General features: G+C 46.3%; 1 protein-coding gene across 1 annotated transcript in view; it reads left to right on the top strand.

Annotated features, from left to right (window-relative positions):
- FSTL4 (follistatin like 4) overlaps positions 1-23,985 on the top strand; it is a 662,050-nt gene that overhangs the window by 216,815 nt on the left and 421,250 nt on the right. Inside the window, exon 3 of the mRNA XM_084838897.1 lies at positions 18-266. Within this exon, the coding sequence (XP_084695023.1) occupies positions 18-266 (249 nt within the window). The remainder of the gene's footprint in view (positions 1-17; positions 267-23,985) is intronic.

Here is a 23,985-nt window from a genome sequence, read left to right as displayed (position 1 = left end):
TTTCCCTGCTTTTCCAGTGCTTTATGGGCAAGATGGCCTCCATGCATCATGTGAAAAGAAGTATTGTGGTCGGGGAAGTCAGTGTGTTGTGAATAAGGAGACTGATAAGCCCGAATGTAGATGCATAGATGATTGCAAGCCCAGTTACATGCCGGTATGTGGATCTGATGGCAAATTCTATGAAAATCACTGTGAACTCCATCGAGCTTCATGCTTGCAAAGGAAGAAAATCTACATTATTCACAGCAAAGACTGCTTCTTCAAAGGTAGGCCTTTCTCTCTGATAAGCTAACCGTAGAGAATTTATGCCACCTTCTTTGCCTTGTCCGGTCCTGTGTTAGGTTTAATTCTGTAGCAAATAAATGTTTAAAGGAATGCACAGAATAGATATTATGTTCACAGCTGTTATTAAAAAGCAATTAGCATCTGAACTAATAGTTGATGTATTTCCATATAAGGGGCAGTATCCAGTTGAGTTATCAGCAATGGCTGCTAGCGCAACAGGAAGCTAGTGCTTGCTACAGCAGTCCTGGAAACTAGCTCATACTATCTTTTCAGAATGGGACAGGTCAGTGGAGCTCCCTTCCAGAAGCTCTGCTGACTTGTTCCATTCTGGAAATGCTATTTTGGGCTAGTTTAGCACTAGCTTCCCATTCCACTAGCAGCCAGGTCTACTATGACAAGTACAGTACCACTGAATGCTGTCCATTGGATACTAAGCATATTTAAGTATCTAACACATTTTGTTGTTCTATGAAGCTTTGAACAAAATAGATGAACAGGTAAATAGTTTTTAATAGCTGGAAAAGAGAAGCCAGTATCAGATACTTTGGGGAATTTACATGGATCAGAGAAGTATAATTGTGTTGCCTCTGAAGACACAGAGTATGTAAAGATATCCTTGTTTTTTCCCATAATTTTGCAGACGTTTGAACTTTACAAAGTGGATTTATTTTTTTAAGAAAGGGTGTTTCTTAAGGAAAAGAAAATGGATGGCATTCTTGTACAGCCAGATGAAACAGCTGGTTTATATGCAAAGCAGGACACAGGCAAAACTCTCATCCATTAAGGGGCATACTTGGCCAGATATTTTGTTTAAAATGCCTTTTTTACTCATCTTCTTTGTGTGCACTGTTAGCATGCCAGCAATCAATCCTGAGAAAGATGCCATGTTAGCATGGTAACAACACAAAGAAAGGGCCAAACTGACTGGTAAAAAACATTTTTAATGAGATGCTGGGCGACATGGGACACTGCATAAATCAGCTTTAGCAGCCAAACACATATGAAACGAGACATCTCTGACTGGGAGTTGGATCAAGATTATGACACTGAGGGGGTTATTCTTCCACCCACCCCAGCGTCATTTTTCTGATTTAAATATCTTCTTCAAAGCTGATATTAGCTGTGGAGAGTAACAAAGACAGGTACCTATATTGTACCCCAATGGCTAATAGTAGTTGGGGAAGAGGGCAATTTCATTTTTTTAAATGGGACAGGGGAAAGGGTTGAACTCACCTCTGCTGCCAAATCAGGCCTCCTCACAGTGGCTTTTAAGCAGAGACAAAGAAAGCTGGAGATCTAGGCCACCTTCACACCTTGTTTTTTTTTTTAGCATGATGGTTCTTCATTAATCACTGGTTTTCCCAGGAGCTTTAAACAAAGACGCTGCTCTTCTCCTGCTATCTCACAGCTTCCCTCCCTCTTCCCATGTCATCTGAGAAAGCAGAAAACCCGGCATTTTCTGTGCTTGCAACTGAAATCACCATTCCCCCCTGTGCATTTCCCCTTTAGCGCTTTGTCCCGCTTTGTGTGGGTGTGTCTGGTAAGGGGTGTTGCTGGGCAGTGTTGAGTAACAGGGTCATGACAAAAAATCGGTGGGAAGGTGAGGGCAGGCACTGACCGTGCTTTCAGTGACCATTTCTGCCTCTCCCCCATTCTACTATGGTCGCTTGACCTGTAAAGTGGTTAATTTATTTATTTATTTATTTATTAAATTAATTAATCGCCCATCTGACTGGTCACCCAGCCACTCTGGGCGATGTACAACCCACCATAAAACAATTTAAAACAATAAAATTTTACCATAAATTTTTTTTAAAAAATACCCTAACCCACCCCAAATGCCTGCCTGAACAACCACGTTTTTAATGCACGACAGAAGCTCATTAAAGAGGGGGCATGACGGAGTTCCCTAGGGAGGGAGTTCCACAGAGTGGGGGCCACCACAGAGAAGGCCCTCTCCCTCGTCCCCACCAGTCTAGCTGTCCTGGCTGATGGGACAGAGAGAAGGCCATTTGAGGCTGATCTTGTTAAGCGGCCTGTCTGGTGTTGCTGGAGGCGCTCCTTAAGATAGGCTGGGCCGGAACCATATAGGGTTTTAAAGGTCAAAACCAACACCTTGAATTTGGCCCGGAAAACAACTGGTAACCAGTGCAACTCCTTCAGCACTGGAGTGATGTGATCTCGCCAGCGGCCGAGATCACATTTAATCACTTTAATCAGGCGAGCCGCCGCATTCTGTACCAGCTGCAGCTTCCAAACCGTCTTCAAGGGTAACCCCACGTTGAGTGCATTACAGTAGTCTAAATGAGAGGAGACCAGGGCATGTACTACCGATGGGAGCAGATGGTCGGGAAGGAAGGGGCGCAGCCGCTGTATCAGATGGAGTTGATACAGCGCTGTCCGGCTCACAGCTGACACCTGAGCCTCCATGGACAGCTGGGAGTCCAAAATGACCCCCAGGCTGCGGACCTGGTCTTTCAAGGGTAGCCGTACCCCATTCAACACCAGGTCAACATCCCCCAGCCTCCTCTTGTCTCCCACCAAAAGTACCTCGGTCTTGTCAGGGTTCAGCTTCAGCTTATTCCTCCCCATCCAGCCACTCACCGTCTCCAGACATTTGGACAGGGATTCTACGGCCAACCTTGGTGAAGATTTGAATGAGAGGTAGAGCTGCGTGTCATCCGCATATTGATGACACTGCACCCCAAACCTCCTGATGATAGCCTCCAGTGGCTTCACATAGATGTTAAATAGCATCGGGGAGAGGATGTAACCCTGTGGCACCCCACAAGTAAGTGGCCACGGGTCCGAAACCTCCTCTCCCAGTGCTACCCTCTGGTACCTGCCGGAGAGGAAGGACCGGAACCACCGCAATACAGTGTCTCCAATGCCCAACCCCTCCAGGCGGTCCAGGAGGATACCGTGGTTAACGGTATCAAAAGCCGCTGAGAGGTCGAGGAGAACAAGGAAGGAGCATTCACCCCTATCCAGAGCCCTCCTCATATCATCCACCAAGGCGACCAAGGCCGTTTCTGTCCCATGCCCAGGCCTGAAGCCCGACTGAAATGGGTCTAGATAATCAGTTTCTTCCAAGTGTGCCTTCAACTGCACCGCCACCACCCGCTCAATCACCTTGCCCAAAAATGGCAGATTTGAGACTGGGCGAAAGTTGTTCAGAACTTGAGGATCCAAGGAGGGCTTCTTTAAGAGCGGTCTTATCACTGCCTCCTTGAGGGCTGATGGCACCACTCCCTCCTCAAGGGAGGCGTTCACCACCGCCTTGATCCCCTCACCCAGTCTCTCTCTGCAGCTCATAATGAGCCAAGATGGGCAAGGATCAAGTAAGCAGGTGGTCGGCCTTACAGATGAAAGCACCTTGTCCACTTCATCAGGAGGAAGAAGCTGGAACGGATCCCACAAAACCGGTTTGCCACAGGCCGCCTCCTGCTCACTAACTGTATCCACAGTGTGCAGAGTAACACACCTAATCTGATCAATTTTATCTGCAAAGTGCCTTGCCAAAGCCTCACAGGTTAACCATCCCAAATGCTTCTCTGAGATGCCCCTGAACACAGCAATGCTTACTTCTGAGTAAACTCATTGGCCGTAAGGCTGTACTTGTTTTTTAAAGGGTACAGGGACATCTTCTCTTTCTCCACAAACCTTCTGCTTTACTGCTACAGTCCTCAAACTGTGTAGAGGCCAGTGTCAGTTCTAACTGTAACAAGAAGAAAATCTACATTAAAAGATGGAGTTTTACTGAACTGACTTGTAGATTGCACTGTGAAGTGGAACTCAGGCTGTGGCTTCATAAATACTCCTCACCCTTTCCTTTCCTGGGAGTAAGTGCCATTGAAATCTGTGTGGCTTCCTTCTGAGTAGGCATGCATAGGAGTGCACTGTAAGTCTACTTAGAGTAGCAGTCTTAAGGTCTCCCATACCCTTCAATGCATGTACTTTGAATCTCCCCCTCCCATTGACTTCACTGACTGCTTCTTCTCCCTTTTGCTCACCAGATTGATGGGCTGTTTTCCTCCCAGGGTGGATGGGGGTGTCTCTGCTCTCAGCCATGCAGGAGAAAGGCTTGACAGTGAGGATTTCAATGGGTATTAAAAGTGCCTTTTCTCCTCCCCTGAATAAATCCATCATGCAGCACTTGGAATGGTCATTTTTAATAGTTTCCTTTTCGGGTGTGGAGTTGTTTTAACTAAGGCAGCAATGCTGCAGTGGTCTTTCATAGTACTCCCTCTCACCTACAGCAAACCACTGCAATCACTGGCACAAGGTCTTCTGAGTGGCAACCATCTAGGACAGCACAGAAGATGGTGGAGCAGACATTTATTCATTCACTCACTCACTCACTCACTCATTCATCCATTCATTTCATTTCTATACCACCCAATAGCTGAAACTCTCTGGGCGGTCAACAAAAAATTAAAACCAAAAAGCACACAGTAAAACAATATAAAATATAAAAAAAATTAAAACCACAATATAACAGTACAACCAGAATAAAACCTAGAAGCAATGCAGAGATTTAAAATACAGATTTTAAACAGCAAAGCTAAAGGTCTAGAAAGCTAAAATGCTAAAATGCCTGAGAAAATAAAAAGGTCTTCACCTGGCACCAGAAGGAATACAACAGAGTTGCCAGGCAAACCTCACTAGGGAGTTCATTCCACAGCCAGGGTGCCACAGCAGAAAAGACCCTCCTCCTAGTAGCCACCCGCCTCACTTCCTTTGGCAGGGGCTCACAGAGAAGGGCTGCTGAGAATGACCTTAATGTCCAGGCAAGCACATATGGGAGGAGGCATCTGCACAGGGTTGGCATGTACATACATACAGCCATTGAATGGACTTGCACTCATGCCTGTGAAAACATCTGTATGATTGGGAAGCCAGCCAGCCACTATCAGTTCTCCTAGCCCACCTTACAGGGTCGTTGGGAAGCCAGAATAAGGGGGAAGAGCAACAACAGCACGTGGGGGGGGGGAAGAGGGCAGTTCTGACAGCCCACTATCCCAGTCACTAGAAAGGCTTCCGACTTGCCTCCTGCTGCAGAGGAGTGGAGGGATGGGTGGAGCCATCAATCATGTTACAGGAACCAATGATCAGTGGAGGGGAGGGGGCAAGGGGCCAGCAGCCCCCTTCTGTCCTGATTGTTCCATGCAGCTTGGCCCAGCCATGAAAAAGTATAGAGCAGAGGGAAGCACTATGAGAGATGCCTGTATACAGGGCCAGTGTAAATCCCAGAAAGGAACTGGAATCGAAAGGACCAGTTTGTAGTGGGATAAAATGCCAGGTGTGAAGAGAGCCCGAATCACAAAGATCACATATCCAGTCTATTTGGGCCCTTAGTTTCTGGATGCTTGGAGAACAAAAGAATAGAATCTGGAGAGATTAAGTTGTGCCGTTTAGTTTATGTGGACCTGTAAAAGACATTCAATCTGATTCAAAGCTTTTCGAGATCAGCATGTGAACAATAGTGGTCCCACATGCAACTCAAGACCTTAAATCAGGACAGTTGCATTATTGAGGGTGAAAGTGGAGAGTGCAAAAGCTGGTTTGAAACTCAACATTAAAAAAACTAAGATCACGGCATCTGGACCCATCACTTCCTTGCATATAGAAGGGGAAGAAATGGAAGAAGTGACAGATTTTATTTTCTTGAGTTCCAAGATCACCGCAGATGGTGACTGTAGCCATGAAATTAAAAGACGCTTGCTCCTTGGGAGGAAAGCTATGGCAAACCTAGACAGCATAATAAGAAGCAGAGACATCACCTTGCCAACAAAGATTCGTATAATCAAAGCTATGGTTTTCCCAGTAGCAACGTATGGCTGTGAGAACTGGATTATAAGGAAGGCTGAGCGCCGAAGAATTGATGCTTTCGAACTGTGGTGCTGGAGAAGACTGTTACGAGTCCCCTGGACTGCAAGGAGGTCAAATCAGTCCATCCTAAAGGAAGTCAACCCTGACTTCTCATTGGAAGGACAGATACTGAAACTGAAGCTCAAATATTTCGGCCACCTAATGCGAAGAGAAAACTCCCTGGAAAAGACCCTGATGCTGGGAAAGATTGAAAGCAAAAGGAGAAGGGGACGGCAGAGGATGAGATGGCTAGATAGCATCACCAATGCAATGAATATGAAACTGAGCACACTCCGGGAGAGAGCGGAGGACAGGAAGGCCTGGTGTACTATGGTCCATGGGTTCACGAAGAGTCGGACACGACTTAACGACTGAACAACAACAAATCTTGAAGCGTGAACATGAGCACCTGTCTGGGAACATAAGAAGAGCCATGCTGGATCAGACCATATGCCTATCTAGTCCAGCATTCTGTTTCCTGCAGTGGCCAAACAGATGCATATGGGGACTCTACAAGCAGGACATGAGCACAATAGTACCCTCCTGTTCGTGTTTCCCAGCAACTGATCATGAGAGGGAATATATAGCCACCATGACGAGTAGACACTGATAGACTTAACCTCTATGTATTTGACTAAGCCCCATCCAAGTTGGTGACCACTGCTACTTTTTGTGGTTATGAATTCCATAGTTTGACCAGGCACTGTGTGAAGAAGTACTTTCTTCTACCTGTCTCGTATCTGGGTCTTCCTTACCGCTGTTATCGCAGGGGAGTTATTTCTAATTGCATAAATGGTGCAGGAGCTGGGAGGAAGTACGTTGATCCAGAACTAGTTGTTCGTACTTGTGATTCCTCAGCCCAGAGCAACAGATGCTTCTGTTAGCTTTTAGCTGATAGTGAAGAGCCAGATTATATTCACTTTCTATTAGTTCATCGTAACAACTTGATTTTTTACTAGAAACAAGCCCTCAATCCTACTAGAATCAGTGAAAACAACTGCAGCTAACATGAATGGGCCTCTGCCAAGGATTCTTTTTCTCCAGATAGTAGCATACTCTCGACTTTGACTTCCTCTGTGATTTATTTATATTTCTTTCAAGCCATATCAGAGAAGGATATTTCTTTGGATTAAACCATCATGAATGAAACACATGATATATCCTTTTGAAAGATGTTAGCTTTTTCTTCAGCTGCAAGTAGATTAATTGATTCCATGCATTTCGGCTAACTGACATGGTAAGCCCAAAACAAATGTTTCCTCCTACTCTACATGGCAGTTCTGTATGATGGATATGCTTTGAATTGCCTGTAAGCTTGCAACAGTTACAGAAGGTAAAGTTTTGGCTACAAGTATCCAGTAAGCTTTTCTATGTTGTGAACTATCTTGTTTGATCTATTATATAGTAGAATTCTTTCTTCTGTCCTAGTGAAAATCAAAGTTGAATTTCTTGAGACAAAAGTATTGAGAAAAATTAGTGTGTAGTAAACAGAATTCTCACCAAGAGAAAGCTTTCTGTCAAACAATCACAAATCTGTTAGCAGAACAATTTAATGTGTCCCCAAAATGTTTGACTTCCACACCACTGATTAAATGCTGCCATTATACCTAATGATACAATGTCATACTTGACTAGTTTTCTGTACAAACCATGAAACTATATATGAAAGGAATAAGTTAGTATTTCCATTTAAATAAGCATGAAACTTCAGAAGCTGAGCAGTGTTTAGTTCTCTATGTTTGCATTTTAGTGATTTAAGCACCTCTTTCATTTGGAGAGGGCTATTAGAACTTTTGAAAATTGCTAAAATAATGATAATAAACATTTAACTGTCTGTGGCAAAACTGGCAATGTGAACTAAAATAATAATTTTTCGTAAAAGACAGAAGACACCAAAGACCAATTCATCCATGCACTTCACTAGTAATGGGGAGGGTGAGGGTTTCTCCACATGAGGCTTTCATCCTGTGACTTGAGACTGGTTACTCACGGAACTTTGCAGATGCTTTACATGACACTGTCAACCTCCAGCACCTCTCCTTTGGTTTCTGACCATTTCTGCAGCTTAATTTGAAATTTGAATCCCCTTATTAAAATTAACTCTTTGGCCATTCTACTCCTTCCCTGAGTTTCAGTCCTGGCCTTGGCCTTCCCTTTAGGAGTGGTTAAATTGGCTGGAGAAGGCCCACTTTCCTGAACTAGTAACTCTAATCAATCACTCTACTTTTTATCATTTGTGTAAGATTAAGCAGATGAGGACGTTTGCGAGCGGAGATGGGTTAAAGAAGACACAGACAACAAGCTTGGGTTGAAAATTGGGCCACATTTATTGAAATAGCTGCAAAGGGTAACTAGGACGGGCATCTAACTGTGTCAGCGGCTAGCTGGCACTTCTTGGGCGAAAACCTACCCAGCCTGAGGGGTGGCGGTGATCTCGCCATCCCTCCGGACTGCCCCTTCTGGGGGAGGTAGACCTTCCGGTGTCACCCCCAACCCGGTGCCGTGAAACACCTGGGTGAGTGAGTAGGTTTGGTCTCCCAGGCAACCCTTATCCCCCTGCCGAGCCACACAACCCGTTCGGGGGGCCCTCAGGCGTCACCTGTCACCATAAGGTGCCTCTGCATGCACACCATCCCTACTTTCCTGTTTTGCCCGTCCTAGCCGCCAACTGGAATGTGACCAATGATAAAGACCATATTCCCTTACAGGACACACTCGACCCGCAAAACAGTGTGACGTAGGCAAAAAAGACGCACAGTAATAGGCCAATCGAACTGTGAGCCAAAAAATTCCTACATGATTCTCAAAGGGCAACCGGTAATAAACCCACACTGCTTAGGGGAGGGTGGGAGGGAGCTGCGTTGAGCCAGAGAGCTGAGTTTGAGAAGGGGGCTGAGTTTAAGGCAACTCAGCCTGCCCCTCCTTGCATGGTGGTGCCACTGGGGTGCACCAATCAAAGGCCCCTGCGTCATGTCACCTCACCCGCCCGCAATGCCCCCCCCTTTTAGCCAGACAAGCTGGCGCCGGGTGAGGGCATTTGCGAGCGGAGATGGGTTAAAGAAGACACAGACAACAAGCTTGGGTTGAAAATTGGGCCACATTTATTGAAATAGCTGCAAAGGGGTAACTAGGGCAGGCATCTAACTGTGTCAGCGGCTAGCTGGCACTTCTTCGGCGAAAACATACCCAGCCTGAGGGGTGGCGGTGATTTCGCCATCCCTCCGGACTGCCCCTTCTGGGGGAGGTAGACCTTCCGGTGTCACCCCCAACCCGGTGCCGCGAAACACCTGGGTGAGTGAGTAGGGTTGGTCTCCCAGGCAACCCTTATCCCCCCGCCGAGCCACACAACCCATTCGGGGGGCCCTCAGGCGTCACCTGTCACCATAAGGTGCCTCTGCATGCACACCATCCCTACTTTCCTGTTTTGCCCGTCCTAGCTGCCACAGGAGTCACAAGCCTAGAGCTTGTGAAACTCCCCCCATCTGCGCTGAAGAACTTCCCGCAGGCCCCTTTGCAGATCAGACAGACATATGTTATTCACTAAATGAGACAGGCGGACACCGTCCTACCTGTAACGCTCCCTCCATGTCCACAGAATTCCCTGGCGGGTGGTGCATCCATCACCTCATTCACCTGGCAATAAGCCATTTCTCTGTGCACTTTCCAACGTGCCTTGCCACTGGCAACGTCATTCCATTCCTTCCCATTGATCCATGGGAGCAGTGAGGGCTGCAGTAGGCTACTTCCAGCCAGGTATGCCGGACCACCTGCATCTCAACCAAGGCCTGTTCCATCAGGTCCTCGTCTGGCTTACAGCTGAAGTCATTCCCACCAATGTGCAGCACCTGGACCTGCGGAGGAAGACTGACAAACTTGGTGGGACAGAGTGAGGAGGGGACTCCCACCGTATGCCACGTCTATGGAGCCACTGGAACTTAATGTGACAGGGTGACAGAAGCTGAATTCTGAAGAAGACATACAAGCTCTTCATGCAGCTCCAGACATCAAAACGTGCCCATGTAAGAGCACCCATACCGGCGTACAACGAGTCTGCTGGTCTAAGGAATAAGCACATTAAGGGAAACTATACAATTGCCCTTAAGTCAACAACAAACCATTGAAGTGATAAAAACAGAGGCCCCTCCTCAGACCCGTGGCATGCCATAAAAACCCTTAAGGTGCCGCCAGAGCATAATCCATTGACTTGCATTTGCCCGTGGGCCACAGCCGTGCCCTTGCCATGCCGATCAGTTTGATCACCAAATATGTAAATGGATTACCTTGGGCCATACCTGTACCTTGCAGCAAATCAAGGCCCTCCGGGACAAGTCGGCCTTGTGAGCCCAGACCAACCCTGCATTCCGTTAGGGCTGCTATGTGGAACAGGGAAACGTCTTACTGGAAAGCTCAAATGGAGGGCCATGACCCCCGGAGCCCGAAAGGGGTATCCGGAGAGAGAGGATGGTTAATTTACTAATGCAGGCAAACATCTGTGCCCAACACTATCTTGCACGCCGAAACCTAAATTCTGACATGGAGTCAGTGAAACCCACCTTTGTGGGCTGGAAGGCTAAATGGCCAGCTTGCGACTTATGGACCAAATAGTCTGTTGTTCCTTAAGGAGGCGTAAAATTGTGGCCAATGATCTATAGATAAGGGCCATGAATCCTATCGCTGAGGTTTTGCATAATGCGTGGCACACACACCCTGCTCTGTCGCAGGCGGCTCCTGTACGGAGAGCCATGGAATGCAGGCTGGCATGCCTGGCTTCAGTATCCCGATCTCCCATAGTACTGCAAGGATGGGATCTGGGAACGGAGCACCCACGGGGCTAAGGCCCAGAAGATGTTGACCTAATTTCATGACAAGGCATCGACAATTGGTTTTGCCTAACCCAGCACATGGTGGACCCAGAACCAGATGTTGTAATACTGACTCTGGAGCGTGAACACACTGACACATGACATGACCCTCCAATTTTGGGAGGACGGAGAATGAATAATGTGGTCATGTTGTCATAGTGAAGGGGGAGGGTTACTGACTTGGCTATAAGGTTATCCCTCAATATGCTTGGTGGGGGCGGCAGCCTCCACTCTACAGGCCTTTACCCACTGCACGATTGGACCTGCCCTAAGAATCTGAAACCCCTTGGGGTAGGGGGCAGAACCATGTGAGTCCGCAGTCCGGCTTTGAGGAGAGGCTCACACTTCCGGGAGGAGGTGCCATTAAAGCCCTACTAAGTTGAAGCCATGCCTGATGTATAACTACTTGGAGCTGTGCCTAACGGACCTGAAAATTGTCCTGAGGGAGGTGAGAATAACACCTAAGGGTATCAGATTGGCTTCACCGAATGTTGCTGTGGGAGACAGGCCCTCAGCCTTTGTGAGCTAAGGGGCACCGGAGTAACAGAAAAGGGGAAGCAATACTTGCGTTAGGTCAGAACATTGACCACCATCTTTGGACTCCATGTAGCACATGCCCATCAGGGACCCGTGGCCGGGATCCCAGACAAAGACAGCTGCCTCATCGAAGAGGTGTGACACACTGAGCAGAGATGATCAGGGATCTCGTGATAATTGACTGGCCCTCAGGAAAGAGAGGTTACAAATCAGGATAAACTCCCTAGAGGATTTCCTGGGCACCATTTCGAGAAGGGAGATCCCTAGAATAGCTAACGGGGTGTGGAAAAAAAGGGGGGAGGCTAAAACCCTTCTGCCAGTACTGCATTGTTAACCTCTCCTGAACCTGTCAACGCCTAGTGAGGAGAAATGTTGCTTACGAGGTAGGGATGGTCTACGTTGACCTAAAGAAAAAATGCTAGGGGGCCCTAGAACCTAGCATAAACCGTGTTCCAAGTTAAGACGCGTTCCCCCAGTTGGGTAGTGTCTTAAAGCCGGAGTATCGGCGCCAACCTTACTAGGCATTGGCCATCCAGAGCTTCCTACTGCCTCGGCTTTTCCAAGGGGACCCTACCCTCCCCGAGCATTGGACAAGAGGTGCAAGAGTGCTGACTGCTACAAGGGAACATTCACGATGAAAGCTGCACGTGTCCTGGGAGCATGTGCCCATTGGGGCTTTACTCCCAGCACAGATAGCAGTGCTGAAGCAGCGGACCCGCCATAGGCCGAGGGCCAGTGCGGGAGACCACCTGGTGAATGTGGCCGCTGCCAGATCTGTTGCCGACCTCAGCTGGGAAGGAGTCAGGCTTCTGTCTCACTCAGGTGACATGACGCAGGAGCCTTTGATTGGTGCACCCCAGTGGCACCACCATGCAAAGAGGGGCAGGCTGAGTTGCCTTAAACTCAGCAACTCAGCCCCCTTCTCAAACTCAGCTCTCTGGCTCAATGCAGCTAGAGAGAACTACAGCTCCGCTAGAAACGACGAAGGACACCTGCCTGCTGGAGACCGCTGTTACGCAATTTTATTAATTAAATATTTAATAATCGTAATTTAATTAATCTTTATTATTATTAATATTAATATTTATTTAATTAAAGCTTTCTTTTCATACAAACATAGGAAGCTGCCTTATACTGGGTCAGACCCTGGGTCCATCTAGCACAGAATTGTTGACACTGACTGGTAGCAGCAGATCTCCAAAGTTTCAGGCAAGATTCTTTCGTAGCCCTACCTGGAGACGCTGGGGATTAAACCTGGGGCCTTCTGCATGCCAAGCATGTGCTCTACCACTGAGCCGCAGCTCTTCCTATTTAATTAATTAATTAATTAATTAATTAATTAATTTTGTGGGGGGGGGAGACGTCCCAAGCCCATGGGAGGCGACCAATCGGGCTGTGATATACACGCCCCGACTCGGCTCAGCAGCCAGGCGCCCCTCCCAACAGGCGGGCTCGGCTGACCAGTGGGGGGGGCAGTCAGACCGCCGCTTGGAGCGCTGCCACTGGCAAACACCGGCGCCGCGCTCACCCGCCCGCCGACGCCTCCCGCCAGGAGCAACACCTCAGGGAGGCCGGCAAGGCGAGGAGGAAGAGGCTGGCAAGGCCGGTGGCTGGGTAGACAGGCTGGCAGGCAGGCAGTGAGCTGGCCTGGCGGCCGGCAGGCCGGTCAGGCAAGCGGGCGGGCGTGCGGGCAGGGCGAGCGGGCGGGCAAGCGAGCGGGCGGGCGGGCTGAGCGAGCGGGCGGGCGAGCGGGCAGGAGAGCGAGTACACAAGGAGTACTCCGAACGGACAGGCGGGCGAGAGGAAAGGCGCCGGCGAAGGAGGGAGGGAGGCGAACAATATCACCAAGCAAAGATTTTGGCGCGCAGAAGCACGCTGGGTCCAGGTGGCTGGAATGAGGACGAAGCCGTTCTCCAGCAGGCCAAAGTCCCTCGTCGTGAACCGAGGAGAAAGGGGGGGTGGGCGCACTGCAGCCTCAAGAGCCGGGGCCCTCAGCGTGCGTGACGACACCGGTCTCCAGCAGGCAGGTGTCCTTTGTCGTTTCTGGCGGAGCTGTAGTTCTCTCTAGCTGCGTTGAGCCAGAGAGCTGAGTTTGAGAAGGGGGCTGAGTTTAAGGCAACTCAGCCTGCCCCTCCTTGCATGGTGGTGCCACTGGGGTGCACCAATCAAAGGCCCCTGCGTCATGTCACCCCACCCGCCCGCAACGCCCCCCCCCCCCTTTAGCCAGACAAGCTGGCGCCGGGTGAGGGCATTTCTTCGAGGACTTTTTGCTCTTCAGCTTCTATAGCATAGGTGAAATTCTCTATGGAGCATGATCTGATTAGTGTTTCAGATTGAATTCCTTGTCTGACATAGTTACCCAATATCCAATATCTAAGTTATCCAATATCTAAGTGACAAACCTCATGCCCTATGCACATCACTAGTGATCAAGAGCATACTGTTTCAATGGCAGAAGGAACAAGGCACAAATAAATGATGACAAAGTTGGGACATTCCATCTTGGTGGTTATGATGCTTTTGTGCATATTTTTAGGCTTCTGTCTCACTCGTCATCTGATGTTGGCATGAGAGCTTGTGACAGGGAGTTTATTCTATTAATATGATTCACAGCTGTAGCGGTGTGAACCCAGGGAGATGCTTGACTTCCACACATACAAGGAACTTCGGAAGTACCTGTTGCTGTATTCCTCAGTATATACTATGCATGCATATTAAATATGAGCCAAGCAGCAGCATTTTTGCAAGCTGTTTTTATTTGATTTATTTTTATTTATACTCCATCTTTGATTTATTTTTATTTGATTTATACTCCATCTTTCTACCAAAAAAATGGCACTCAGTGAGAGAAATAAGGTGGTGGGGGGTAAGCCCTCATTAAACCTAGTGGGGCTTATTTTTTAGTAGAGATGCATAGGATTGTGCTGTAATAAATAACAAGAAAAGACTATGGCAGCCAATAGTTCGGGAAAATAAAGATTGCCCAGATAAATGATGTTTGACATACAACTAGGGATGTCATAGAAATCCGCAATGGATACAAATGAGTTCAGATTTCTATGACTCTGACCAGCAGATTCCACAACAGACCAGCTTTTCTCAAGTCATGTGGACCTGCAGACCGTTTCTTAAAACCTTTGTGGGGGATTTTTTCAAATTTGTACTTGCACTAAGGCATTAGCGCATGTGGAATGAAATTCTCGTTTATCCCTAAAAAAAATCTGATTCCATCAGTGAGCAGATGATGGAATGAAAGTCACCCGACAATGAAACACAGATGGAACAGATTTAACAAAATCTATACATCTCTACAATATAAAACCTCTTAAATTACAGTTTTCTGTCGCAGCACATTCCAGCTTTATTTGTTTTACTTCCTAGGGCTAAACTAGACAAAGCAACATTCATACAATTAATAATTGTATGAATGGTTTTAAAAAGTAAATTGCAGGTATGAGGGATCTGAGCTGGATCATGACCCTGATGTGGGGAGGATCAAATGAGAGCTCCCCCCCAGTGCAAATAGGAGAGGCTGATCTGGCTAGGGACTGCAGTGAAGGCCAAATGCATATGCACCTGTATTTTACTCTTACAAAGCCTATCATACAATTGCTAAGTGCATAAATGGCATCTAGTCTAATCAGCAAAAGAAGGTGTTATAGACATTTATTTCTAAAAGTTTATTATTGAGCTGACCTATGGAATTCTGTCTTGTGTGGGACCCAACAGGAAAGGAAATCCAAGCCCTCTGGGTAGATCTGAGGCAGCTTCCAGTCTGAGGTTATTTTGAATACATCTATGTTTTAAATATAGATTTATAAATGTAAAGTGTGAATGTGACAAATGTGTTTGCAAACACGTGTGTATCATCCAAAATATCTGAGAAGGTGGGATTAACTGTTGTTCCCTGGGGAATATGTTTGTTGGCATATTGGAGTTTGCTGCTGCATAATATGTTAAACAGCTGTTACACACATTCAGTTACTTTATTTATTTATTTATTAAATTTATTAATCGCCCATCTGACTGGTCACCCAGCCACTCTGGGCGATGTACAACCCACCATAAAACATTTTAAAACAATAAAATTTTACCATAAATTTTTTTTTTAAAAAAATACCCTAACCCACCCCAAATGCCTGCCTGAACAACCACGTTTTTAATGCACGACGGAAGCTCATTAAAGAGGGGGCATGACGGAGTTCCCTAGGGAGGGAGTTCCACAGAGTGGGGGCCACCACAGAGAAGGCCCTCTCCCTCGTCCCCACCAGTCTAGCTGTCCTGGCTGATGGGACAGAGAGAAGGCCATCTGAGGCTGATCTTGTTAAGCGGCCTGTCTGGTGTTGCTGGAGGCGCTTCTTAAGATAGGCTGGGCCGGAACCATATAGGGTTTTAAAGGTCAAAACCAACACCTTGAATTTGGCCCGGAAAACAACTGGTAACCAGTGCAACTCCTTCAGCACTGGAGTGATGTGATCTCGCCGGCGGCTGCCTTTAATCAGGCGAGCCGCCGCGTTCTGTACCAGCTGCAGCTTCCGAACCGTCTTCAAGGGTAACCCCACGTAGAGCGCATTACAGTAGTCTAAACGAGAGGAGACCAGGGCATGTACTACTGATGGGAGCAGATGGTCAGGAAGGAAGGGGCGCAGCCGCCGTATCAGATGGAGTTGATACAGCGCTGTCCAGCTCACAGCTGACACCTGAGCCTCCATGGACAGCTGGGAGTCCAAAATGACCCCCAGGCTGCGGACCTGGTCTTTCAAGGGTAGCCGTACCCCATTCAACACCAGGTCAACATCCCCCAGCCTCCTCTTGTCTCCCACCAAAAGTACCTCGGTCTTGTCAGGGTTCAGCTTCAGCTTATTCCTCCCCATCCAGCCACTCACCATCTCCAGACATTTGGACAGGGATTCTACGGCCAACCTTGGTGAAGATTTGAATGAGAGGTAGAGCTCTCACAAGGACAAGTTACTTGTCCTTGTCCAGGACTTACAAATGCTGTATGTTCATGAACCTACACACAAGCCCTGGGTTTCCACCTGCTGGGCTCCCCATTTTGTTCCTGTTTTATGGGGGGCAGAGAGAAATCAAGAGGGATCCCCTTCCATGCATGGCAGGTAGTTCACTATCTTGGTTCACTACCTGGCTGTGCTGTCATTCAGGCCTGCCAACTGCTGTGGCTGGATGGCTTCTGGGAGAAGGATCTGGGAGCAGCCCTCAGGAAGAACCTTGTCCCCTGGTCTCCTCCTATGATATAAACAGGAGTCTTGGTCCAGGGCATTGCTGTCATGACTTCCCACTCACCCAGCCTTGGTTATGGCACTTGCCATCTTGCTGTGGAAAAAGGGTTCACTGTTGGTTGATGGAGCTGGGAATATTACCCAGAGTTGTGATTGGTCTTGGCAATGCTTTTTTGCCTTCTTCATAGCAACAACTGTGGTTTGTTGTTGAATTGAGTTGTTTCTGTTTTTGTCACAAAATTTCTTCCAGGTGCTGGAGGCACTGGGTCAGGCAAGAGAACCAAAAAAGTTAAGGACCCACACACAACTTTTAATAGGAATTATCAAGTATATAATGTCTGTGCATAACCAGTAAGTAAGCAGTGAATAACACTGATGAACCAAATAGCATAGCTCTGTGATACCTATAATAATAAAAGAGGATGTGTGTCTGTCTGTCTGGCCATCCATCTCTCTGTCAGTGCCATAGCATCAAGACTATGAAACCTGGAACTTGGTATGCATATAGAGGGGACCCTAGGGGTGTGCACCTCAGGGTTATTTTGCTTTTAAAATCCATTAGAGAGCAATCCTGTTGGGATAGGCAGCCCGCTCAGAACTCGGAGGCTACTGCCTGTCCAATGCAGGGCGGGCAGAGCATGGAGGGGATCTTCTCCTCTGCGCTGCAGCCACCCTGCATTTGTGGCTAGACGGCCAATTTCGGTTATCTAGCTGTGGAACTTTGGCACGAGGGTGGGGAGGCAGGATGATGCATAGGAAAGTGTCATACCGGCCGCTCCCCTCCCCACCCCCAGAAGCACCCCCTTTTGACCTGCTCCCTGGTGCTTTTCCAAGCGCGGAATGCAAGGATGATCTGCGCCACCTACGAGGTGGCAGGGGAGGGGGTGGGGACTTGGTTCTCTGGGAACCGATCTCAGAGCGTGGGCTCCAAGGTCAGTTCCCAAAAACGAAACAATCCTATGGCCATCTAGCAGCCATAGGATTGCGCCCTTAATTAATTTTAATGAATTTAAATGTGGTTGGAGCCTGCAGTAACATCTTCAGCCATGTTGTTCAGTCGTTCAGTCGTGTCCGACTCTTCGTGACCCCATGGACCATAGTACGCCAGGCCTTCCTGTCCTGCGCTCTCTCCCGGAGCGTGCTCAAGTTCATATTAATTGCATCGGTGATGCTATCTAGCCATCTCATCCTCTGCCGTCCCCTTCTCCTTTTGCCTTCAGTCTTTCCCAGCATCAGGGTCTTTTCCAGAGAGTTTTCTCTTCGCATTAGGTAGCCAAAATATTTGAGCTTCAGCTTCAGTATCTGTCCTTCCAATGAGCATTCAGGGTTGACTTCCTTTAGGATGGACTGATTTGACCTCCTTGCAGTCCAGGGGACTCGTAACAGTCTTCTCCAGCACCACAGTTCGAAAGCATCAATTCTTCGGCGCTCAGCCTTCCTTATAGTCCAGCTCTCACAGCCATACATTATTACTGGGAAAACCATAGCTTTGATTAGATGGACCTTTGTCGGCAAGGTGATGTCTCTGCTTCTTACTATGCTGTCTAGGTTTGCCATAGCTTTCCTCCCAAGGAGCAAGCGTCTTTTAATTTCATGGCTACAGTCACCGTCTGTGGTGATCTTGGAGCCCAAGAAAGTAAAATCTGTCACTGCTTCCATTTCTTCCCCTTCTATATGCCAGGAAGTGATAGGGCCAGATGCCATGATCTTCGTTTTTTTAATGTTGAGTTTCAAACCAGCTTTTGCACTCTCCTCTTTCACCCTCAACAAGAGGCTCTTGAGATCCTCTTCGCTTTCTGCCATTAGGGTGGTATCGTCTGCATATCGGAGGTTGTTGATAATTCTCCCAGCAATCTTAATTCCGACCTCTGATTCATCCAACCCGGCATTTCTCATGATGTACTCTGCATATAAGTTAAATAAGCAGGGTGACAATATGCAGCCTTGTTGTACTCCTTTCCCAATTTGGAACCACTCGGTTTTTCCATGTCTGGTTCTTACTGTTGCTTCTTGACCCTCGTACAGGTTTCTCAGGAGACAGGTAAGGTGGTCTGGTACTCCCATCACTTTAAGAATTTGCCACAGTTTGTTGTGACCCACACAATCAAAGGCTTTAGCATAGTCAATGAAGCAGAAATAGATGTTTTTCTGGAATTCTCTTGCTTTCTCCATGATGCAGCGAATGTTGGCGATTTGATCTCTAGTTCCTCTGCCTCTTCGAAACCCAGCTTGTACTTCTGGTAGTTCTCAGTTCGCATACTGCTGAAGCCTAGCTTGTAGGATTTTGAGCATCACCTTGCTGGCATGTGAAATGAGCGCAACTGTGCGGTAGTTTGAACACTCTTTAGCGTTGCCCTTCTTTGGAATTGGAATGTAAACTGACCTTTTCCAGTCTTGCGGCCATTGTTGAGTGTTCCAAATTTGTTGGCATATTGAATGCAGCATTTTCACAGCATCATCTTTTAGGATTTTAAATAGCTCAGCTGGAATACTGTCATCTCCACTAGCTTTGTTGTTACTAATGCTTCGTAAGGCCCACTTGACTTCACTCTCTAGGATGTCTGGCTCATGTTCAGTGAGCACACTATCATGGCTATCAGGGATAGATTGTTGGATATATCTTCCCCTTTCTCCCTTGCTTTTCGCTTCCCTTCTTTCCTCAGCTACTTGTGAAGCCTCATCAGACAGCCACTTGGCTTTCTTGCGTTTCTTGTTCTTTGGGATGGATTGAGTTGCTGCCTCCTGAACAATGTTATGGACCTCCGTCCATAGTTCCTCAGGCACTCTGTCTATCAGGTCTAATCCCTGAAATCTATTCCTCACCTCCACTGTATATTCATAAGGGATATGATTTAGGTCATACCTGAATGGTTGAGTGGTTTTCCCTACGTTCTTCAATTTCAGCCGAAATTTTGCCAGAAGCAGCTCATGATCTGAGCCACAGTCTGCTCCAGGTCTTGTTTTTACTGACTGTATAGAGCTTCTCCACCTTTGGCTGCAAAGGACATAATCAATGTGATTTCGATATTGACCATCTGGTGATGTCCATGTGTAGAGTCGTCTCTTGTGCTGTTGGAAAAGAGTGTTTGCTATGATCAGCGTGTTCTCTTGGCAAAATTCTATTAGCTTTTGTCCTGCTTCATTTTGTACACCAAGGCCATGCCTGCCTGTTATCCCAGTGATTTCTTGACTTCCTACTTTAGCACTCCAATCCCCTATGATGAAGAGGACATCTTTTTTTGGTGTTAGTTCTAGAAGGTGTTGTAGGTCTTCATAGAACCGATCAACCTCAGCTTCTTCGGCATCAGTGGTTGGGGCATAGACTTGAATTACTGTGATGTTGACTGGTTTGCCTTGGATTTGTACTGAGATCATTCTATCATTTTTAAGATTGTACACCAGTACTGGTTTTCCCACCCTTTTGTTGACTATGAGTGCTACTCCGTTTATTCTAAGGGATTCTTGCCCACAATAGTAGATATGATGGTCACCTGAATTAAATTTGCCCATGCCTGTCCATTTTAGTTCGCTGATTCCCAAGATGTCGACGTTCAATCTTGCCATCTCATGTTTGACCACCTCCAGCTTACCTTGATTCATCCATCTGACATTCCAGGTTCCTAAACAATATTGTTCTTTACAGCATCGGATATCAGCATATAGCTTTGCAGTCTATACAGGTTGAAGCCAGGGCAGATGAGTAGGCTGAGGGGCAGAATTATATCCCTGCCCCTTCTCTGGAGGAGCCCCTCCCCCTGCAGGGGAATGGAGTGGACAGACCCTTCCCATAAGGGGCTACAGGGGTGCACTCAGCAGGCGCCATGCCTAGGGCTTCCAGAAGGCAGGACTTCAGTCAGATGGGGCGGGCACAACGTGTCCAGTTCTGACAGCTGTGTAAGCTTGCTTGAAGCCTTTCTAATATCAGACAAAGAGCTATTCTAACCTGTGCAAAGCCGGGTCCATTCTCTAGTACACAGTTGAAGAAGTTTCATTTGCCTGAACACATTTCATCCAGAAAATGTCTTCAGTAGGAGAATACACATGATGTTTTCAATGTATATTTTGAAATATACTTTGAAATATATTCACGTGTTGGCATGCGTGCTACACAGTCATGTCGCAGAAATGGCCCGCGGTATTGGTTTGTGCCATGGTGGGCCTGAAATTCCTGCCACAGACATCAGTGTCACCCCATCACATGGGTAGGGATGGGATTGGTCAGCAGTTGGTCTGGGCAATGGCTACATCCTTGCCAAATGCCATGCCAAACTTAGAGTTTGCCATGGCATACTCTGTAAACTATAACCAATAAATGTTGTTGCTATTAATAATCCACTTTAGCCTATGCATAGTTCTTGCATAGAGATGAAATTAATACCCATAATGTTCTATTCCTGTGATGAAAACCACCTAACTGCATATGTGGATAATTGTCCTGAACAAGCCGCAGGAGTTGCAAATAATTTCCAAATAGTTTTGTTGATCCTCCAAATGGGAAACAATGTGCAATTAATCCAGGTTTCTGTGCTTAAAGGAGGTATGAATTGCTATTGTCTGCTTCCATTTGCTAAATCCTTATCAAAAGCAACAACTGGTATGTCCATGATAAATAATTTGTAGCAAAACAATATTAAAAGTGAAAACTATTTTTTATTATTTAAGGCTGTACTCCTGTGCATATGTTCTTGTCAGTAAACTCCACAGTGTGACTTACATACAAGGGACTTTTTCTTTAAAAAAACCCATGCCTTTGATTGGGCTGTACATTTGTGTACCATTGCAAAATATCCCAAGCTCAAAACATGATTGGCTAATGCAAATTAGAATGTATATGCATCAAAATACTTGTGATTAATCAACATCTTTTGAGCTGGTGTATTCGCGAACTTGTAACATGCTGGTGATCTTTTGTTGAATTGTAAAATCTAGTGATAACTCTGAGACCTGAATGTTCCATGATTGTTTTTAATATTTCGATATTTGTAATGAATAGAGTCACACTACATATGCCACAGCAAACAGCAAGAAGCTGCCAATGCAGAACCAACTCATATAATGAAGTCCCACTCGTTTAAGTTTTTTAATTTCTTCGTTGAAATTGTCAGAATGATTGAAAGATTGTAAAATTATTGATGCAGAAGAAAGAAAAAAACAAAATTGTCAAATCAAATTATTTAAAATTCAGAGTTGTCTGCCTGAAATGTACCATTTCCAAAGAAAATGAACATGCAGATTTGATGTACAAAATATAAATATTGATGTTCGAATGTCTATTTTCCACTCATTAGCATATGATTTGATTGATGAACAATATCTACTGTATTTTGTTTTTGATTGTCACAGCAGTGAAAGGAAGCATTATTGCCCATCGTTTTGATGCTATTACATTGAGTAACCAATTTCTGGTTATCATTGCATGCTCAGTTACACAAGTTTAAGGCCAATTGAAATCAATAGAATTCTAAATGTGCATTAACTGAGGACTAGGAATGTAGCCTAAGACTTTTTCATATTTACATGGATCCAAAATATATCCACTGTATTTACTATTATACTGAAATGCTCACTGACAGACAACAACCCCCCCCCCCCGCCAAAAAAATGGAAATGGAAATTCCATTTCTGGAAGCCCACTTAACTACTTAAAATATGCTGGCAATTTGTGCCTCTCTCTGTCTTGGTCTCTTGGTCTTGCTCTCTCTCTCTCTCTCTCTCATGAATAGGCTCTCTGAGCAGCATGGCAATATAATTTTTTGCATAGTGATTTCCTGTCATTCTGTTGTTGTCCCATAGCTGCAGTGCTGTTTTTCTTTTCTATATATTCATTATTCCCTTATTTCTATCTTGCTTAATTTCTTATTCTTTTTTTAATACCACTTGACATTTTTATGTGCTGTGGGAAGAAGTTCCAGCCATAGGGGGAAGCAATGGAGGCCTTTGGCTGACTGAGGACTGGAGGAACAAAGGTTATGGGCAGCACCATTTCAGAAGAACGTGAAGACATAAATATAGGATGGGGAAGCCCCCTTGGGAACTTAGAAGATAAAGACAAGGAGGTGTATCTAATGGTGCCATCCCCTACCACAAAGTTTCTACCACTTGTAGAAACCCTATTTTCAATCCATGCACAAATGTCAAATCCAGTACTTTGATTCCCATTGATTAAGCCATTGCACCCTGCACTGAACAAAGTGTTGCACAACTTCTTTAGGCTAGGCATTGCTTGCACTAGTTGTGCTAGTTCAGGGATGGGGAACCTCAGCCCTGGAAGTTGCTCCTTGGGTCTCAAACTGGCCTTCTGGGGTGGCCCCACTCCCACTCCCTTTCCCCGAACCACCAATCATTTGGTGGTTTCCTGGCTTTTGTGCAGTTCTTTCCCCCATTCTAAAAGGTTGAAATGCCTCTCCCAAGGCTTATTACTGGAAGTAGAGCTTTCAGCTACAGTATGCCGTGTTGGTTTGCGTGCGTGCGTGCGTGTGTTTGCTCCACACCTTTTGACTTTGTGGCCTTGAGAGGTTCTCCGAAAGTGTTTCCCCACCCCAGTGCTAGTTGCTCTGTTAGTGGTTCTGCAACCACTAACAAAGTAACACCAACTCTGATAATGTGTCTACTCGTGTAGAATGGGAAACCAGTGAAGAGAGTAGGGGAGTCACATCACAAGATCAGAATGATATGAGAAGTGAACTCACTGAGTAGCACAGCTCTGGGTAGACATGAGCGGAAGTGAGGTGTGATGACGGCAATAGACCAGAGAGGAGACTGTTATGGTAGCTAAGTAGGAGGTAACCAGGGCATAGATCAATGTTTGATCAGAGAACTTTTATTCTTTTCTCTCTCCTTCTCCCCCCTCCCAACATACTATAACTGAAATAAGTCCATTATGTTCTCATGCAGCTTTGACTTTGCCCTCTAAAAATTAACTGTAATTTCAATTGAAATTCAAACCATCCTCTAGCGTTAGTTCTGAGAATCTTTTGCCTTCCCATTTAATAAAAAAATGTATTAAAATACTTTTTAAAAAAACATGCATAAAACTGTGGTTCACATTCACCTAGGTATTCATGAGGGAGCATGCATTCTTTTGCCATTTCTCCACTGGAGAAGGAAAAAAGAAGAGAAACATCACTCATTGGATATCATTTAGGGTGCAATCCTGTGCATGTTTAGACAGAGTAAAGTCCTACAACTCC

This window comes from Heloderma suspectum, chromosome 2 (assembly GCF_057233095.1).
Source record: "Heloderma suspectum isolate Gila_16-S chromosome 2, 16-S_ref, whole genome shotgun sequence".
NCBI lineage: Eukaryota > Metazoa > Chordata > Lepidosauria > Squamata > Helodermatidae > Heloderma > Heloderma suspectum.
Note: the sequence above shows the minus strand (reverse complement) of the source record. Positions and strands in the feature narration are given on the sequence as shown.